At 44.2% G+C, this 17,196-nt stretch overlaps 1 protein-coding gene across 1 annotated transcript in view; it reads left to right on the top strand.

The window, feature by feature from the left end:
* The first annotated feature begins 15,681 nt into the window (after positions 1 to 15,681).
* Positions 15,682 to 17,196, top strand: part of OSTM1 (osteopetrosis associated transmembrane protein 1) — a 25,714-nt gene continuing 24,199 nt past the window's right edge. Inside the window, exon 1 of the mRNA XM_009893863.1 lies at positions 15,682 to 15,732. Within this exon, the coding sequence (XP_009892165.1) occupies positions 15,682 to 15,732 (51 nt within the window). The remainder of the gene's footprint in view (positions 15,733 to 17,196) is intronic.

Raw genomic sequence — 17,196 nt, 5'->3', positions numbered from 1 at the left:
GCTCTGTTGAGCTGGCAGCTGAAACCTGAAGCTCTTAAAATAGGACTTGAGCTGCAAAAATCAACAAGAGAAATGTAATGAGCAGCAGTGAGGAGAAGGAATGGTCACCAGGAACACACTCTAAGGCAGCAGATAAGAAAACAGGGGAGAAAGGGACTGGCACCACAGCTGGCGGACATAACAGAGTTCACAGTGAGGCAAAGAGAACCGGGGACATGGCAGTGCCATTATGCACCTGCAATTTTGACACATTAACCTAGTTTCAGGTGTGGCCATAGGGGTTTCCAAAGCCCACAGTCCTCCCTCATTTGGCGTAGTCGGGAAAGGATACTCTTCAAATAAAACAACAGCCAGGGAGTAATCTATGGATTATCTGGTTTTCTTTTTCACCCATGTAAAACCCTTGGAACCCTCAGAACTTCTCAGATACCAGGATTTGCATCTTGGCCAGATGGACCTGCCTCCTGAGCCTGCCTTGGTTGCTCCCTACCTAGACAGTCTAGTGTTCCGCAAAGTCTTTCTAGGACTGAGCAAAGTACTTTCATTTCACTCCTGGTTTTCCCTTTGGTGCCCAAGATCAACATACAAGTGCCTATATCAACCTGGAGGCACTTAAAGTACTTGATTTTGGAGGTAAACCCTTTGCTTTCCCCACATTTCTGCTATTGCGCAGTGCTGAGCAACTCAGTCACCATTCCTGTGCCTAAGACTGCTTTGTAAGTCTAGTGTAGCTCATCCACAAAGCTCTGGCAATGCAAAGGGGTCTGAGGAGAAATAAGAATACGGGTTATGCTTTTTTAAATCACAAGAACCATGTGGGTGGCTCTTGCCTTCCAAGAGAAGCAGGCCTATTGCATTGAAACTTCACTGAAGTGATCCTTGCATTTGGTGTTATGTTTGCTGGCATAAGTTAGGCAACGGGGTAGAGCTGATTTTTCACATCTGCCAGACATGCAGATGTTATAGTACCTACCAGGATGCCAATTGCACTGGTTGCACTGTGCTCACCCCTAAGCGGAACCATCTGCTCAGCTGCATTGGGTAAACGTGTAACCTTGGTGTGGGGACAGTTGGGTATTGCTGAGTGTGAAGACAAGACTGCTGCACAGCATCAGGGTGATCAGAGACGATCGAGCCTCCTGCTTCTCAGAGTCCAGACTGCTTCTGCCAGGCTGCCAGGTAGGGAAACAGACACCATCTTTTTTCATGTAAATTAAAGACATTTTGTACGGAAACCACCAAGAGGCAATAACTGTGCAGCCTTGCTCTGCTTTGTATAAGGTCACTTTTGGTGTTGAGCTCACCCTAAAGTTGCGAAGGACAAGGATTGATGTCTCTGTTTCTTTCGAGTCAGTGTGCTTCTCTTCCATAGAAATGTTCACAGGACAGAGAAAGCCCATATGAGCCTCCTGGGCTGGGAAGCCAGCTTACGACACGCCTCAGGGCTGAGAAGATAGCAAGGTGGAATTTCTAGTCCAGGCAATAATACTGGAGTTGGAGCATTTGCAGTTCCTGAGGTCAAACTTCAGTCCTGCTAAGGCAGTTTGATTCAATGAGCTATGTGCCCAAAACTTAGCTTGACCTTAAAAAAAAAAGGAGGATCATTTTTGTGTTGCGCGAAGACAAATTAAATGCATTTCATAGAATCATAAAATGGTTAGAGTTGGAAGGGACCTTAAAGATCATCTAGTTCCAGTCCCTTGCCATGGGCAGGGACACTTTCCACTAGACCAGGTTGCGCAAAGCCCCATCCAACCCGGCCTTGAACCCTTACATTTTAGGAGTCCTGGTTTACACTCTCTGCCTGTAACTTCCTTTTATGGTTATTTGTATGAAATTGTTGTTGTTTCCAGATGACAACTTAATTTAGTTTAACTGCACCCCACCAGGTCCTGCAACGCTATCTGGTAAAACTAATTGATTTTCTCCAGAAAAGAATAGACTGAGTTGGAGGGAAGCACCAGCCTCTAGCTGCTACCTCTTTCACAGGCTGTGAACTATGACTTTAATGTCAGAGTGAGAAAGTTAAGTCCAGTTCTGGGTACGCACAACCGTGTGAGTTGTGTCAAGAAGAGAGATAACGAATGTCTTGTTTGCTGTGGAGTATTTCCACAGATCATTTATTTAGTTTGAAATAACAAGATTTAAAGTGTCACGTTCATTACTGAGGATGACGTCTTACAGTTTATTCTTTGCTAACCAGGTTTTCCCAGTTAATTAGTCATTGGATTATTTGAAATGCAAAGGTAGATAAAACAGTATTACAAGATATCTAAACTATTTTCATCAGAGCCCTCTCTTGTATTATATGAACAAAGAGAGAAGATTATTTTGACTTGACTTTAGAAATCTGAATTGCAGAATTGGTTATCTCCATCTCTCTTTATGCTGAGAAAAAGGCATTTTTATGATGCATTCCTCAGATCTATTTTAGATTTCAAATTTTGGATGAGATTAATTGCATCGTAAAAGTACTAATTTAGTAGACACCCTAAAATCAGCTGTCTACTTCCTGCCAGGTGAATCCCACACAAGATCTTTCAGGACCTTACTGTTTAAGAAGGCAAAAAAGGCAAAAGGTAGAAGAACAGAAATACTATTATCTCCATCTTACAAAGGGGGAACAGAAGTGCAAAGGGATTGAAGGTGGGATTCATCTGACCATAAAACAGACGTTTGCAGTACTAACTGCAAATGTTCAAGTTTGGTATGTTGACTCTCCATAGTCAATTGGGAGAAAACTCTTCTGGGGCACAGTTCATCTTTCCTGTACCAGATAGCCAAAATAGGTACTTCTGGATTAGTAGTTGTATGACGTCTTTCCTTGCACTGACTCCCAAGGTTCAGATGCAGATATCTTCACATGGATATTAAAAGTCAGGTGACATGAATCCCTCCCCAGCTCCATGTCACATGGGAGGTTTGTGTTGGTGCCTGAGAATGAACTCAGTTTTCCTGAGAACCTTAACAGTGATGCCCTTCTCTGAAAACCGCTTGCTTTAGTACAAATACTCCTCCTGAGGAGCCTGACACGGGACCCTGAAAGCTTTCATCAAACAATAAAGGGCAATACCTAACCATTGAGGTGGGATCACTTGTCTCCCAAAATGTCTGTCACGGTCAGGTAAAACATTTCAGAGTTGCCATGTTCAGTTGGAAAAGGGTAGAGCCCTGGACTTCCATCTGTCTTCCAGCTGTCCAGTGGAAGTGACTTCTAGAGGGAGGGAAGGTGTACTTCCTCTTTTCTGTATCTTGATCCCAGACGTGTCATTTACTTGTCTTTCCTCAACAATCAAACTCACATGATGCCAAACCTCCTTCAGGACGTCCCCTTGCAGGCAGAAATGTAGAAGGCATGTTTATCTGAAGATATTTTTGAAAGGTGTCACAGTTCAAATTTCCTGAGAGTTATGTATCCAATGCCAGGCTGTTCCTAGGACATACAAGGGACACTTGGGAGCATGATTAACATACTTTGCACTACCTGATTGGAGAATAGAGCAAAGAAGCAGTAGACACCATCTTACACACCGATTATTCCCTTAGGAAATGTGTACATGGTGGCAGAATGAAACCATCAAAAAAGAAAAAAAAAAAAAAAAGAATTTGGCTATTCCAAAACTCAGGCTTTTGGGTTGACATGTTGCAATTTGCGTGTCTGCAGCTTTCATACGCGATCGGTTCGAGGTCTTTTTTTTTTTAAATGCTTCTTTGGTGAAACATAACTTCTCTAAAGATGGAGACATTGAATCAAGGTCAAAGCGACCATTTTCCACTGTGAATCAATGGCAGTGAGGGTAAGACTGGAGATAGCCTATTTTCAGAACTCTCTTAATCATGATATGCTTTTTTCTCAGTTAACCCAAAAATGTCTCCAAACTATTCTGTCCTGGAGTTGGTTTTTTTTCAATGTAAATTTTAAGCTCAGTACGTTCTGTCCAAGAATATGGGTTACACAGTCAGATATTGGTGCAGGGATGTACATCTGTATGTTTATACTGGAGAGCAATTATTACTGTCTTCTACTCTTCTCTGTTGTTCTCTGCTGAGGAGAGAAAACTAGGAACAATTAATTTCATGTCTCTTCAGTAAGCCAAAGAAGCACTCTCAATCTTTACTTTCAAGAAGCAATTAACTTCAGGTTTATTAGTCAAGTTGTGCTATGAAGTTTCAATCTTTCATTGTACACTGTGAATTTTAATTACAATTTATTAAAATAATTTAATTGACTTCAGTCAATGGGCGTGAATGAGGGCAGAATTTCCCTGAGAAAGCTGTAGACAGAAGAAAAGGCCACCCATCCTAAATGCCTTCTGCCTGCCCTTTTTTGGGTTGCATCAGACTGTTTGAAAGAGGGCTGCATTTATCATCTTTGATGCCTCCAGCTCAATGGTCAATTCATATTAGATTCCACAAAAGGCAGTGAACCAAATTCATCTCTGATACAATTCCATTGACTTCAATGGTCTTACCACAGGGATTAATCTGGCCTAATATTATAGTATTAGAATGCATGTGTGTGTACTATTAGCCCAGACTCTTTGCTGGAGATCATGCCGTGTAAAAGCTGATAGCTGTTGCAGTTGCAATTTGCTCAAGAAATCCAATTCCTTTTGTTGACCCACTGAAGTTCACATTCCAAAAAAAAAAAAAAAAAAGAAAAAGACCAAAACCTCCTCCAAATCCCCAACCAATTTGAAACTGCAGCTGAATTTAGATGCATATTCGCTAATTTGGTTTATTATGCATGCAAATATTGGTATAAAAGGTGTTTCAATTATTTTCTAAGGCAGGGACCTATGCATTCTCCGCAGTCACAAAGAGTTTAAATGGAGTTATTTTTCCCTGCCTATAATCGTTCTCCCTTTTAAGTACCCAGGCAGAAAAAGTAAGTTTACTGCTTCTAGCACAATGGCTCTCTTCACTTTTAGGTTTGGGAGACCTGGGTGACCTACGAAAGTTAATTAGAAGGTTAACAAAGACTAAGGCAGAGTAGAATACAGCGCCTCTCCTCCAGCCAAAGATGTCATCCATTAATTAGGGAAATCGTTAAGGTGGCCTTTATTGAATCCATAGAAAATCGGCAGTTGGCGGTCGACAGTTTTGATCAGATTTTCCTCTCCCCGATAATACTACCCTTAATCGTAGGAGACGCGGAGGGTTCGGGGTGGGATGGGAGGGGTGAGGGGGAAAGTGTGTGTGTGTGCGCGTAGGGGGAGTATGTGTTTCAGCGACATTACAGTTAAACAGCCGCCAATTGTGACGGCTTTGATTCTCAGGCTTACATGGCATACTTTTTCCATGATGTAATCTTTATTGAACCTGGAAGCTTGGGGGTGGGGGGCAGGGGGCAAGTGAAACTCGCTGCTGCCGCTGCTGCCTCTCAGCCGCAGGAAGCCCTGGGAGTTAATATTGCAGTCATCATAGGCAGAGCTTGCTGCTTTTGCATGGTAATACGCTATCTGACTCCCCTTCCCTCCTCACCGAAGACTGTCTGCAATGAGAGCAAACAGCCATCTGCACAACAGACCCTTCATTTCTCCACAAATACATTCACTTTAAAGTTGAAGGGCCTTTTTGAAGACCTGAGATTTTTTTTTTTATACTTTTTTTTTCCCCATTATAGTACCAAAGTGGTGTTGCTATGGAGAATTTCAAGTGAAATGTTAGACAGTGCTGGCATTTTAACATGTATATTTTTTAACTTACTGGGAGAAATGGCTGGGTGGAGGTCTTTACTGGTTTAGTTTTCATTTTTTTCCTTACATGTTGAGTAAGTTACATCAAGGACAGTGGTTACAGCAAGTCCAGCCTGTTCGGTGTTGTAACCAAGTGACCTAGCATTGAAGTAGGGGTTTGTTTGAACACAGGAAGCCATCGTCTTCCAGGGAAGGAAGGCAAAGACGAGGGCTACTGCAATATAGTACGTTTATGTTAAAGCAATGCCATCCTGGAACATATTGGCTGGAGCCATTGGTTTGAGGGTTTTAAAAAATGAAGCTGTTTGGATATCTAGAGGACTGTATCCTATGCACCACAAGGTACAAAATGTGTTAGAATCATTAAAAAAATAAAACAATTGGATTAATAATACTTTAATTGACAGGTCTTCTTCAGGATAAATGATACACAGTTTCAGGCCGTCAAAGACCAACCAGCTACTAAAAAAATCTTGTATTTCTCCTTGCTCTCCTCATGTTCTGGTAAAAAGCTTCTTAACATTGTCATGAATTTCTTTACCAAAAAGGATTCAAATGTGAAGTACCAAGAGAAAATGGCTACATTTTAGAAAAGCTTTAATATGCACAGGGCACACATCTGCCTTATTGCCCATATATTTCTGTATATTGCATTAGATAGTACTTTATTTTATATGTAGCCTATAACTCAAGCTCTCACATAAAATATTTCTACCTTTACTTAGTATTTTTAATATGCAAAATATGTCATATTGAAAGCAAATATCAGCACAGAAACAGTAGCAAAGAAAGGCCAAGCTGTGTCCTGTATACTCCACTCAACCTTTGGCTTTTCTGCATCCTTCTTCTTGTGTCAAAAGGAAGATGAAGCAAGATATACTCCATGCGTAAAAGCTTTCTCCATGCTTTGAAGAGCTCCCGGAGAATTGTGATTTGACCTGGAGAGGCGTTGTGTTCCCAAAGCTCTGTTTTGGACCTTTTTCTCTTTTAGGCTAAGAGACAAACTAACTCACTCATTGTGTAGCCACGGAGGTCCCCAGATAAAGTGCTATAAGAGGGTCACACATTATTATTCTTTTATTATGGAGCAGCAGTGGCTGTTCAAGAGTTACTGTGGATTTTTATATGTTTTCCTACTGCCTTTTGTCTTCTATTAGCAGTCCTGTGGCTTTGATAGCTTTGGTCTCTGACTAGAGGAGGGTTCCTAAATTTAAGGTGGCATCTTTGGGAGGATTTGGAAATCATTCTGGGTAGGGAAACACAGGGGCCCTGTTGCTTAGATGTATTTTTGTATCGCTGTAGCTTGCATATTAAAATGAATGTGAGGGTGGAGAGCTAGTGTCAGAATTAACTTCAGAACTCCTGCAATTAATTTCCTGGCAATACTGAACAGCATTTGTACAAACCCCCTGGTAAGCAGTGCATTACTAACGGAGATGTTGTCGACAGTATGGACAGGACGAAATATCAAGGGTGGGAGGAGATTCTTGTAGCTACAACTGTAAGAAGCATATGAAGGATGAGAAGGTGACTTACAGATTAATTTTTTTTCTCGGCTGATGCTCTTGGAGTTGCAGCCCAAATTTATATCCTTAGTATGGAACTTTACTGGATTTTTTGCGTGATTTTTTTTTTCCTGTGGTGGCTGTGACTGGGAACAAAGCAAACACAAATCATTGCAAACACAATTTTACAGTGATTTCACAGTTAATACAACTTTGAGAAGGCTGGTAAAATGTGCACACTAGTATTACTTTTTAACTGTGTTTAATATAGCCACAATTACAAGTGACTGAGAAGGGCAAAAGTGGGTTTGGGTTTTTTTAATCCACTTAATTTAAGTTTCCTAAAATGGCACAGGAAGTAATCAGTACAGGAGACCAGGCAAAAGAAGTCCAGTCAAAACTGTAGGAAGTTCTCTCGGTGTCCAGAAGCTTGGTTTTGGCTGCTTGTGCAGTTTCTCCCCCTGCCATCTTCTCTAAAAGAATTATGGAAGGCATTTCTGGGGAAGTCCAGGTATCTAGAAGGCAGATAATTCCACCTAGCTTTAGGCATCTGCTGCTGTTTTAGTGTCCCAGCTGTCTTTTTCCTATTCAAGGGGGACAGAGGAACACTTGTAAAGTGTGTTCTTTTAACCTGTTTCAGACTCCCATGTCAAGATGAGATGAACTGTGCCCTCAACATGCCTATTCCCCTCCTTTGAGTATAAAGGGGATCTGGACAACAACTTCATCAGAGTCAGGCTCAACCTTGAAACTGAGTGCTGTGGCTAAACCAGAAGCATTTTCCAGCGAAGGGACTCCGGCAAATAACACTTTGTGGGGCAAACGGAGGATCAGTGGGGAGCTATGAGGTGGAAAAGGAGCTGGCTAGAGAAGAGAAGACAGTTGGCTATGCTGAAAGGGGAGCTGTCAGATCAAGAGAAATCACTCCTGGAGTTTCTCAAGAGTATTTATATTTGTAACAAATACCTGGGTGCAAAACATAGCAGCACCAGCTATACAGAGAAGGACAGGAATACCCAATGGGAAGAGCTGATGGCCTTTACAAATAGAATGGAACTGATTTATAATCGTGTAAAATGCCCTTGAGCATTAATCAGAAGTATTTCTGCCTGAAGCCAGAAGTTCATTACGTAGAAATGCAAAAGAGAAATAAAAGATCTCCTTCTATTACTGACCACACTCTGACCATGAGACACTGAAGTTATAGGGTTGCCAAGTAGGCAAATGAAACTCTAGGTTATATCAAATGAGCTGTTTCCAGTAGAGAAAGGAAAACAGGAATGCTGTGCTCTGCCATGCACTGAGACTTCCTGTGGAATTCTGTGAACAAAACCTGCAGAAATGGAGGGTATCACAAGTGACTAAAATAAGGTCTAAAGACCCGAGAAAAGAGCATGAGACCTTGCAGAAGGGATTAAAGCAACATCTGAAGGCTTTGCTGAAAGGCTTGTGAGATGGCCTGAGACTGGAGGTAAAATTTTTTGGGGGCAGAAGAAGCTGGAACAAGTTCAAAATAGATGAATAAGGAACCAGTAACCAGATGGCTGAGGACCAGCAGCTTTTCCGGGGAAAGGGGAGGCCAAGGAATCTTTGGCAAGCTTGGAGGTTACTAACTGAGCAGGACGGCAGTGAGGATTTAAAAAGCTAAAAATACCAACAGCACAAGGAAATCAGAAAGTTGCAAAAGTCAGAAACCTGATGTGGAATTAAGGCTGGTAGGGGACTTCTATTGCCTCGCCTTACCTAACACTGTCCCAACTGGAGAAACCGGAAGGGAAGAAGTCAAACAAACTGTCCCAATATATAAGAAACTGAAAAAAACGTAAAATGCAGTGAATGATCTAAGGAGGTAAACCCAGAATCCTTTATGTTGTCATTTAATGTGTAGCCCAAATCAATGGCAGAGAAGATGGACAGCAACAGTGTTTCCCAGGAACCAAACAGGTCTGAAGCCCCATCATCTCCAGCCAAAAAAAACCCCAGACTCAGTAGTCCACTCCATTTCCAAATCAGGGCACATGGTCTGAAGCCAGAAACCAGCCCAGTAGGCTGGGGCTCAACAGGGACCTCGGAGAAGAGAAGGGGAGAATCTACCTAAGCTGGAGGGGAACCTGAGGAGCCTTCTCTCCTGGCACCACTCCAGTAAGGGCTGCCAAGATGCTTTGGCAATGGACCAGTTTAGAAGGACTCAGCTGGACTTGGCCTGGCCTAGGAAGATCAGCAAAAGGAGGCCAGAGCTGTTCTGAGAGGTGCTGGAATTTGCCACGGGGGATCAGGTGGAGCTGTATGCTGAAAGGGGACATCACTGCGGGAGAGAGACAGGAGCTCAGAGCTGTGGACACGGTGAGTATGGACGAGAGGCTGATATGTGGGATGGAAATCCTCCTGATGGCACTTCTGAGTGATTAGAAAGATTGATATAACCAGTTTGTGTGACAAGGAAAATGATTGCCAAGGAAAGCAACCCTGATAACTGCTCATTTAAGGGGGGCAGGTAGGGACCCTGCAATAGCTATACAATAAAGATAGCCTGGACCGTGGCCAAAATGGAGTAACTTGTGGTATCCAGTGAAAGGTCTTGCCCAGCTTTGAAGGGGAAAAGGTGCACCTTATTGACCTGAAAATCAAAGTGTGGAAGTACAAGGATCAGAGCTGCTGACCCAGCTGTCTCAGGCAGGTGGATTGGCTGTTAGCAGCTCTGAGGACAGTGGGCACCAGCTGAGCATACAGGTCATGGGGCAGGCACGGGCTGAAGTGAGGAGAGACTGGTGGGGACCACACAGCCTGCTCTGCAGCTTGTCATGAAAGGCCAGTCCCCAAAAAGTGGGGTCTAGACTTCTACACTTGCAGCAGTTGCATGGATTAAGTAAATGAGCCGAAAGTATCTGATCTGCAGGACATCAGTGACCTTGATTATAGGAAAAGAAGGTGTTGTAACACAGTCTGTACTCTGCTAGTAAAAGAAAGCTGAGGAAGTTCCAAGATGTGCCTTGAGATCTGCAAAATCTTGGCAGTGAATGCTGCTGGGCATCAGGGCTGGCTCCTGCAAAACCAGGTTGCTTTGGAGCAGCAGTGCAGCTTTGAAACTAATCCCACGATGACCCCCACCTGCTGCAGGTTGGCTCAGTGACAGAGCAGCTATAGTGTGTATGAGCTCATCTGCTGTCGGAGAACACTACTTGGGAAGCTCAGATGCCCACCAAATACACTCCGAGCATCCCATCCACTTGTGTGGTGGGGTGTTTAGTCCAGAGAAGCTGACTAAATGTTATATGAAGGAAACTCCTCAGGCTGCATGCAGTGGAGATTTGGAGGCCAATAGTTGTTTCAGTCCTTTGTTGAGCCAAAGTGCTTTCTAACACAGTCACATCCCGAGGATATGGTAACTGTGCAGTTGTAAGTTATGGGCAGCAAACAGAGAAAGGGTGAGCGCTGGGTTAGGACATCTTTTAGTTGATGAAAACTTTAGGCTTTAGTTGATGAAAACCACTATGAAGCTGTGCTTCTGGTAAGGGTTCAAGGATGGGTTCTCTGAGTCCTGAAGTCACTGGGTTTACTTCAGAATGAAAACTCAAGGCTCATCTTTAAAGGCACTGACTGACCCATTAAACTGCCCCACACCATCTGGGAGGAAGGCGTCGTACAGACCCCTGAAGACCCAAAGGTGCCTTCAGCAGTAACTTGGATGTTATCCACAGGTCTGGTGAAGGGAGGCCATAGTGCATGCCTCAGTACAGAGTAGAACATGCTGAAAGAAATAATTCCACAGTAGGTGCAACTGCTGTTGTGAGCGGATAACACCTTGGATATTGCAGTTTTTCAGCCTGGTTGCCATACTCGGTTTTAAGAAGAATTGGCAAGTGGCAGTGGAAGCAAAGAGCAGGGGTGAAGGGCAGGAGACAGCATTTCTACTGCGTCAGTAGGCAGCACTTGAAAGTGCCGGCTTCTGGCTGACACTGAGTGATCTTGGAAGCGGTCACTGCAAAATAGGTCCCTCTCAGCCTGTCTGCTGTGCCGAGATGGCTCTGGGCACACTCGGAGACTGCTGGTAAGAAAGACTGCATTTACAACCAGCCTGGGATCAGATCAAGGCTGCCACTGAACTTGAGCTTCCTGAAATGAGAGTTGCTCTGAAAAGAGGTACCTTCTCATGGACACACAACCCGACGAGAGAGAGTTTTCCCTAACAAAAAGAAAAATATGGCTGTGCCCAGGACTGGGCAATTTCCCAAGCGGTCACAGATGTGCAGAGTTTTGTGGGGCTCTGAATTTACTACGAAGGATTTATTTGTGGATTTGCCAGTATTGCAGAGACACGACATAAATTGGGTGAGAAAGAGACACCAACTGCAGTGCCTTCGGAGACTTAACCACTTTCAGAATTAGACTTGCTTTTGTCTTGGCAGATCTGATGTTAAAATCCTTTCATGCGGGCCCAGATGCTACTCCCTGTAGACTGGAGGCTGCTCTGAATCAAGAATACAAGGGATTTGTGAAGCTAAGGATTTAATATTTCATTTATAAAGTTGAAGATCTAATATCAGCAGTGGTCTAAGTAATCCAGAGACATTGTAAACAAGAGTTCAGAGAGGCAGTTTGCCTGGAAACAGGACAAGTGATGGGGTTTTGTACTCACACCCATGTCCTAGGATAAGAAAGGCACTACAGACACGTTGTCCCAGCTGCCTGCTGGAAATCAGTTGCATATGTTGCCCTGAGCCAGATTGCTCAGGAGGGGTACTCCTCTGAGAAGACTGTCTCTCCACTCCCATAGTGTGTTCAGGTGCAAAGGTTTTTGATGGGTGCCCTGAATGCTACTAAGCACGGGATCAGATATGCTGGAGAAATGTAGATACTTCCCAAAGACTCAGCCTTGAATGTGGCACATCGAGTAACTAAAAAATCTGTTGGCAAGTGTACTTGTCCATGAGTACTGCAGAACTGCCACTGTGACAAAGAGATTAAAGAGAAAATGGTGTAAAAGATAGGAAAACTTATCCAGTGGTGGTTTGGGTACAAGCTGATGATCTGAAACACCTCATAGCTCAGTTCATGAGAGTTTTGAAACTGCCAGATATTTGGAGAATGCAAAAAATCTTAGACAAACTATTAGAGGATTTGTAGTGAGCAAAGCGCTAGAAAAAAGCGTAAGAAATTTGGCAAGAAATGAGCTCTTTGCAATAATAAAGCTGTTGGGATAGAGTAGACATACATGAGTAAGGAAGAAGCTGGTTAAGGATTTATTAGAGAAGGGATATAGAAAGGATGCCCAAGACTTTCTTTCAGTCTCCAGAACTCCTGCAATCAAGAACATCCTCAATGAGGGACAGAGTCTGCCACATGGTTGTACGTGGCACAAATATACAGCACACATTATACAGCTAAGGACTGTAGGTCACGTCATCAGCTGGGAGAAATCAGCACAGCTTCATTTACTTTCATGGAACAACACCCGTTCCCCCCAGCTGCAGATTCGGCTCCTCTGTGCTCTTCTGCTCCGCTAAGTGAGCTGTTTTTCCCAGCAACTTGGTTTTCTGGATGTTACTTTTTGCTGTGGAAGTTGGGAGAAGAGCAAGATGCATCCTCCACGAGCGGACCTTGGAAATAACTGGGAAGATAGCTCCTTACACAGCCACACTTTGCCACCTTCTCCTGCACCTGAGGTCAACCCAGCATGCTCAGTTAGGACGGTTCTCTTCCGCTCTGCTGCAGGGAGGGAGCTGCCTTCCTGACTCCCACCAGCTCTGCTGTGCCTGTGAGGCCTTAAACTTAGTTTCAGGAGGAGGGAAATTTTGTTTACTTTTTTTCAGGGGGAGGGGAATAAAGAAAAAGGGAAGAGGGAATAAAGAAAAAACAGCTAAGTTGGATCTTCAAAAGTTATCTGTGTTTTGATCAACATGAGCGCCTGTCTACCTCTCCAGAACATACAGCCAAAGTGCATAGTTATTTCAGAGTGAATAACATGTAACCCCACCTGCTCCAGTGGGAATGGATGAGGGGGAAAACTGGGAAGGGATAGGATAAATTGAGGACATGACCTAGGAGACAGTGAAGGGCAGAGACCAGTTTTTCACCCTGCATCCTCTACAACACCTCACCCAATAACTCCGACTGCTGAGAGAGTGCGAGGCTTTTCTATGGCATCCAGAACTGAGGAGGAGGTTTTGGTAGGACCAAAGATGTGGAGCTGTGTCCCATGAGCTGGGGGGATCTGGGAGGGGCAGCAGCACCCACAGGGGATGCTTGGAGGGAACAGAGGTTGGCAGGTACAGATTGAGGCAGGGTGAGAGGTATGAAGGAATTTGGGGTAGGTCAGGTTTGCGGCCCTAGGAGACCATGCTGGGGACAGCAGGGGCCCAGCAGGTGTGGAAAGGAGAAATCTCTGCTTGGAAGGAACATCTGCGAGGCAGTGTCTGTCCACTGCATGTCTGTTCAGCAATGCCTTCTGGCACGTCAGAATGAGGGGATAGGTGCCCCTGGGGTACCTCCTCCTTACCTGGCCCTGCAGGGGTCACCGTCTCAGCTCCTAATCCTTGCACTGGCAATGCCTGGAGGTCCCAGGCAAGCTGGGAGGCCTTCTGTGATTAGCACCTTCAAGTGCAGCGGGAATGAGGGGGGAGCACTTCACGCCTGCAGGAGCTCTCCTGCTACAGGGAGACCCATCAGAGATACAGGCTGGCAACAAGAACGTGCCGCTTCTTACTCAATGGATCTTGCTCTAGTATCCCGTGGAACAAACGTTATTTCCTACCATGTCATATTGCTTACAAAATCACCGCATAGCAAATAAACTGAAAATCCAAACTTTCCAGGTCGTGAACTCTAGGCTGTCGCAGGCTGTGCCAGGGCACGCCAAAGCTCAGAGCTCAGCATCCCTCCCAGCGCCAGCAATGACACCCCGGCGTACCGCCCTGCGGAGAGCCCACGGACCCCAAAGGCAGCTCAGCGCTCCCTCCGCCAGGGCAGTTACCCAGGGAAGCTGAGGAGGATCTGTTTGGAACTTTGGTGGGCTTGGGATCGGGTTTATATTCCTTTTGAAACCCTCGCCACATGTGCAAACAAGTTGCACTGGGTGGTGTAATTTGAGAGCGAAATTAAATGAAGAGGTGACACGCCAATGGCGTACACAAAACAAGGGAAGCGTTTCCAAATCGCAAGCTGCCATGGAGCGAGGAGTTTTTACATAATAGCAAAATTAGGGTTTGGATGACTGGTATTCTTCAACAAACTTTTCAGAAATATTTCCTGGAGCAAACCCAAAGAGAGAATCCTCATTTACCCTATTCCTTTCAGAGGTAATTGAATTCACTTGTTTAGGGTTTCTGCCTCCTCCACCTTTCATTCAGCAGCGATGTGAATTCTGCTAATCTCTCTACAAAACAGTCAATCTCCTCTAGTCTCACTAACCATCATTCAGCCACCCAGTAATGAAAAATTGCTTTGATCCTCTCCATTTGCTTCGTCTCAAAAACATATCTCCATTAAAAAAAATTTAAAAATCTTTAATAGACCCTGACAGCAAAAGGAATGTGTACGATTAGTTCAGTGGATTTTTTTTTCCCCCTGCAGTGGGTTGTTTGAGAAACCCCGGGAGTTAAGAAGACTGCAAAAGCAGCTCATAGCTTTGGGAATGGGTATACAACGTTAACGTGAGTGTCCAAATGGTTATGCAAGCCGTGGAAAATTACATAGAGGAGAAGAGGGAAAATGCAGGGAGCGGATTAGTAGCCACTCTTTCTGGATACCACATGTACGAGTAAATCTCGGTTACAGATTTTTCAGACTATAGCCGTCCTGCTGCATGCAGCTACCCAGTGCTGTATTCACACCGTATTAACTTGGATAAGCAGGACAGTGCTTTCGACATCTATTCGGGGAGGAGATCTGAAAACCATCTCCCCAGGAGATTACGTTACTTGCCAGTCACCTATTTACTAGCCAGTACACTCTCCCCACAATTTTTTGGGGCAGCTTACCTCAGCCTGTCCACCTTCATTGACTGTACACTTTTTCATTGGTCCATTTTCAAATATTGTTTTTCACAGCAATCGGTAAAAATTAAAACCTTTTCTGAGAAAACACACCCACACTCCTTCTTCTCTGTTCTCCTTGGGAAAAGTTCAGAATTGCAGGAGGTGTAAAAAATACTGTACTTCTGTCTGAGAGGGGATACATAAAAATGAATCCTTCCCGGTCCACCTTTCCTCCGGTTCTGAGGAAGCCACAAGGATAGTCATTTCTTCACTGGTAAAAGTTGAAGTGGCCTTTTCTCATTCCTCTACATCCCTCAGAAGAGAGTACGGCCACCCTGACACAGCACAAACCTTCGCTAATTTCTGTGATGAATTTACAGGCTAATTTCCTCCTGCCTATTATTTTGAGTTATCAGATCATGAGATCTGCTGCTGGAAAATACTCTGTAACACCTGGAAAAAAGTTACCGTGCTTTGAAGTCATGTAGCACTCTTCAGGCGAGAATGGCGAGGCACGCTGCAAACACTTGGAGCCAGATCAAGGCAACGCTGCGAGTGAGTCATTTTACTTGAATGAAACACACTTCCATTCCGCACACAAATATGTGTCTATATGTGTGCTTTTATTTTCCTAGACACATTAGTTTTAGTTATTTACCCATTTGTGCTCCAGATAATTACATGCTGCGGATTCAATTGGATGCAGATTTATTCTTCACTTCCTGTCCTAAATTCTCTGCAATTAAACAGCTGCTGTGTGCTTGGTGTAATAAATTTACACAAAATCTGGGATGGTTTGGCATAGCAGAAAGGTTGTTTGGCACGGGCTTGGTACGGCTACATTACGTACAACTGGCAACCCCTGCGTGGGTTATGCTTTCTCTCCCAAATGAGAATTGCCCTGCCGCTGTGCAACCAGAACGGGCCGTTTGCATGACAGAAATGTTTACAAATTTATAACTTGTTTTACTTGGCTGTTTTGAATATTCCCTCCCAACCTGAAAAAAAAAAGAGAATTTCCTTCCTGGGCTAAGTCTTCTGGGAAGACCTGGTTGGAAAGGAACAAGAAGAAGAAATTCTTCAGGAAGCCTCTATCTGTGGAAATACCTCCACATCATTTTACCAGATGGAGCTTCCCTCCGCATGCTGAGAAGGGTGGGAAGTAGAGGAGGGGGCTCTTTCATATGTTTCTGTGTGTACCACAATATTTTGCAGCATTTTAATCAAAATTTTAAATGAAATCTGTCATTAATCAAATGCAGATCAGATGGTGATCTTACCCTTTGCAAGGGCACAGAGTGTGCAGCATTTCTTGGTCCTCACTGACCTGCACCCATCCGCCTCCCTTGGGAGCAGATTTCAGCCCCCTGAGTCACACAGTTCCCCTTTGATATCTGTCCGCGCAGCGTCCCCATCTCCCATGGCATTTGCGGCCTCAAATGACTGTGGTCGGTGTGCCAGTGTGAGCAGCACACAGTCCTTTTGGGGGAGCAGATGTAAAGTCTGCTCTAGTGGGGCCTGCAGACTGGAATTAGTGATGTACTTCTGTTTATGAGTTAGCACACGTGTCTTTTTGTTTCCTGATACCTTCTGCATAATGAAGTCAATGAGAGTTAAACTCCTCAGCTGTGATTCACATATTCATTAATCTCCTGCAGTAACAAGTACAAATTTTACAGCGCATACAGTACGCTTATTACCAGTGTAAACAACTTGCTGCATCCAAAAAAAAAGTGTTGCAGGAATTAGGTCCCATTGTATTGAACTGAAGGGAAGAAGAGTTAGAAAAATTTGCTGTGTGCTGCTGCCTAGGCCCAGACGGCTGCGATCTGGTTATTGCACGGCCGTAAATCTGGATCTTCGCGAGAGAGCCATCATTTGCACAATTGTCATTGGAGTTTGCTGAGGCCCCGCAGGAATTGACAGGGATTTAGCAAGCCCTGGGGGTCACTAAAAAATGCCTAAAGGAACAGCACATCTGAAAGCCAGACAGATTTTTTGTTTAATTTATTGATTTGG

The sequence above is a fragment of the Charadrius vociferus genome, unplaced genomic scaffold (assembly GCF_000708025.1).
Source record: "Charadrius vociferus isolate BGI_N301 unplaced genomic scaffold, ASM70802v2 scaffold129, whole genome shotgun sequence".
Lineage (NCBI taxonomy): Eukaryota > Metazoa > Chordata > Aves > Charadriiformes > Charadriidae > Charadrius > Charadrius vociferus.
The sequence above is the reverse complement of the archived record's forward strand: the minus strand, read 5'-3'. Positions and strand labels throughout refer to the sequence as shown.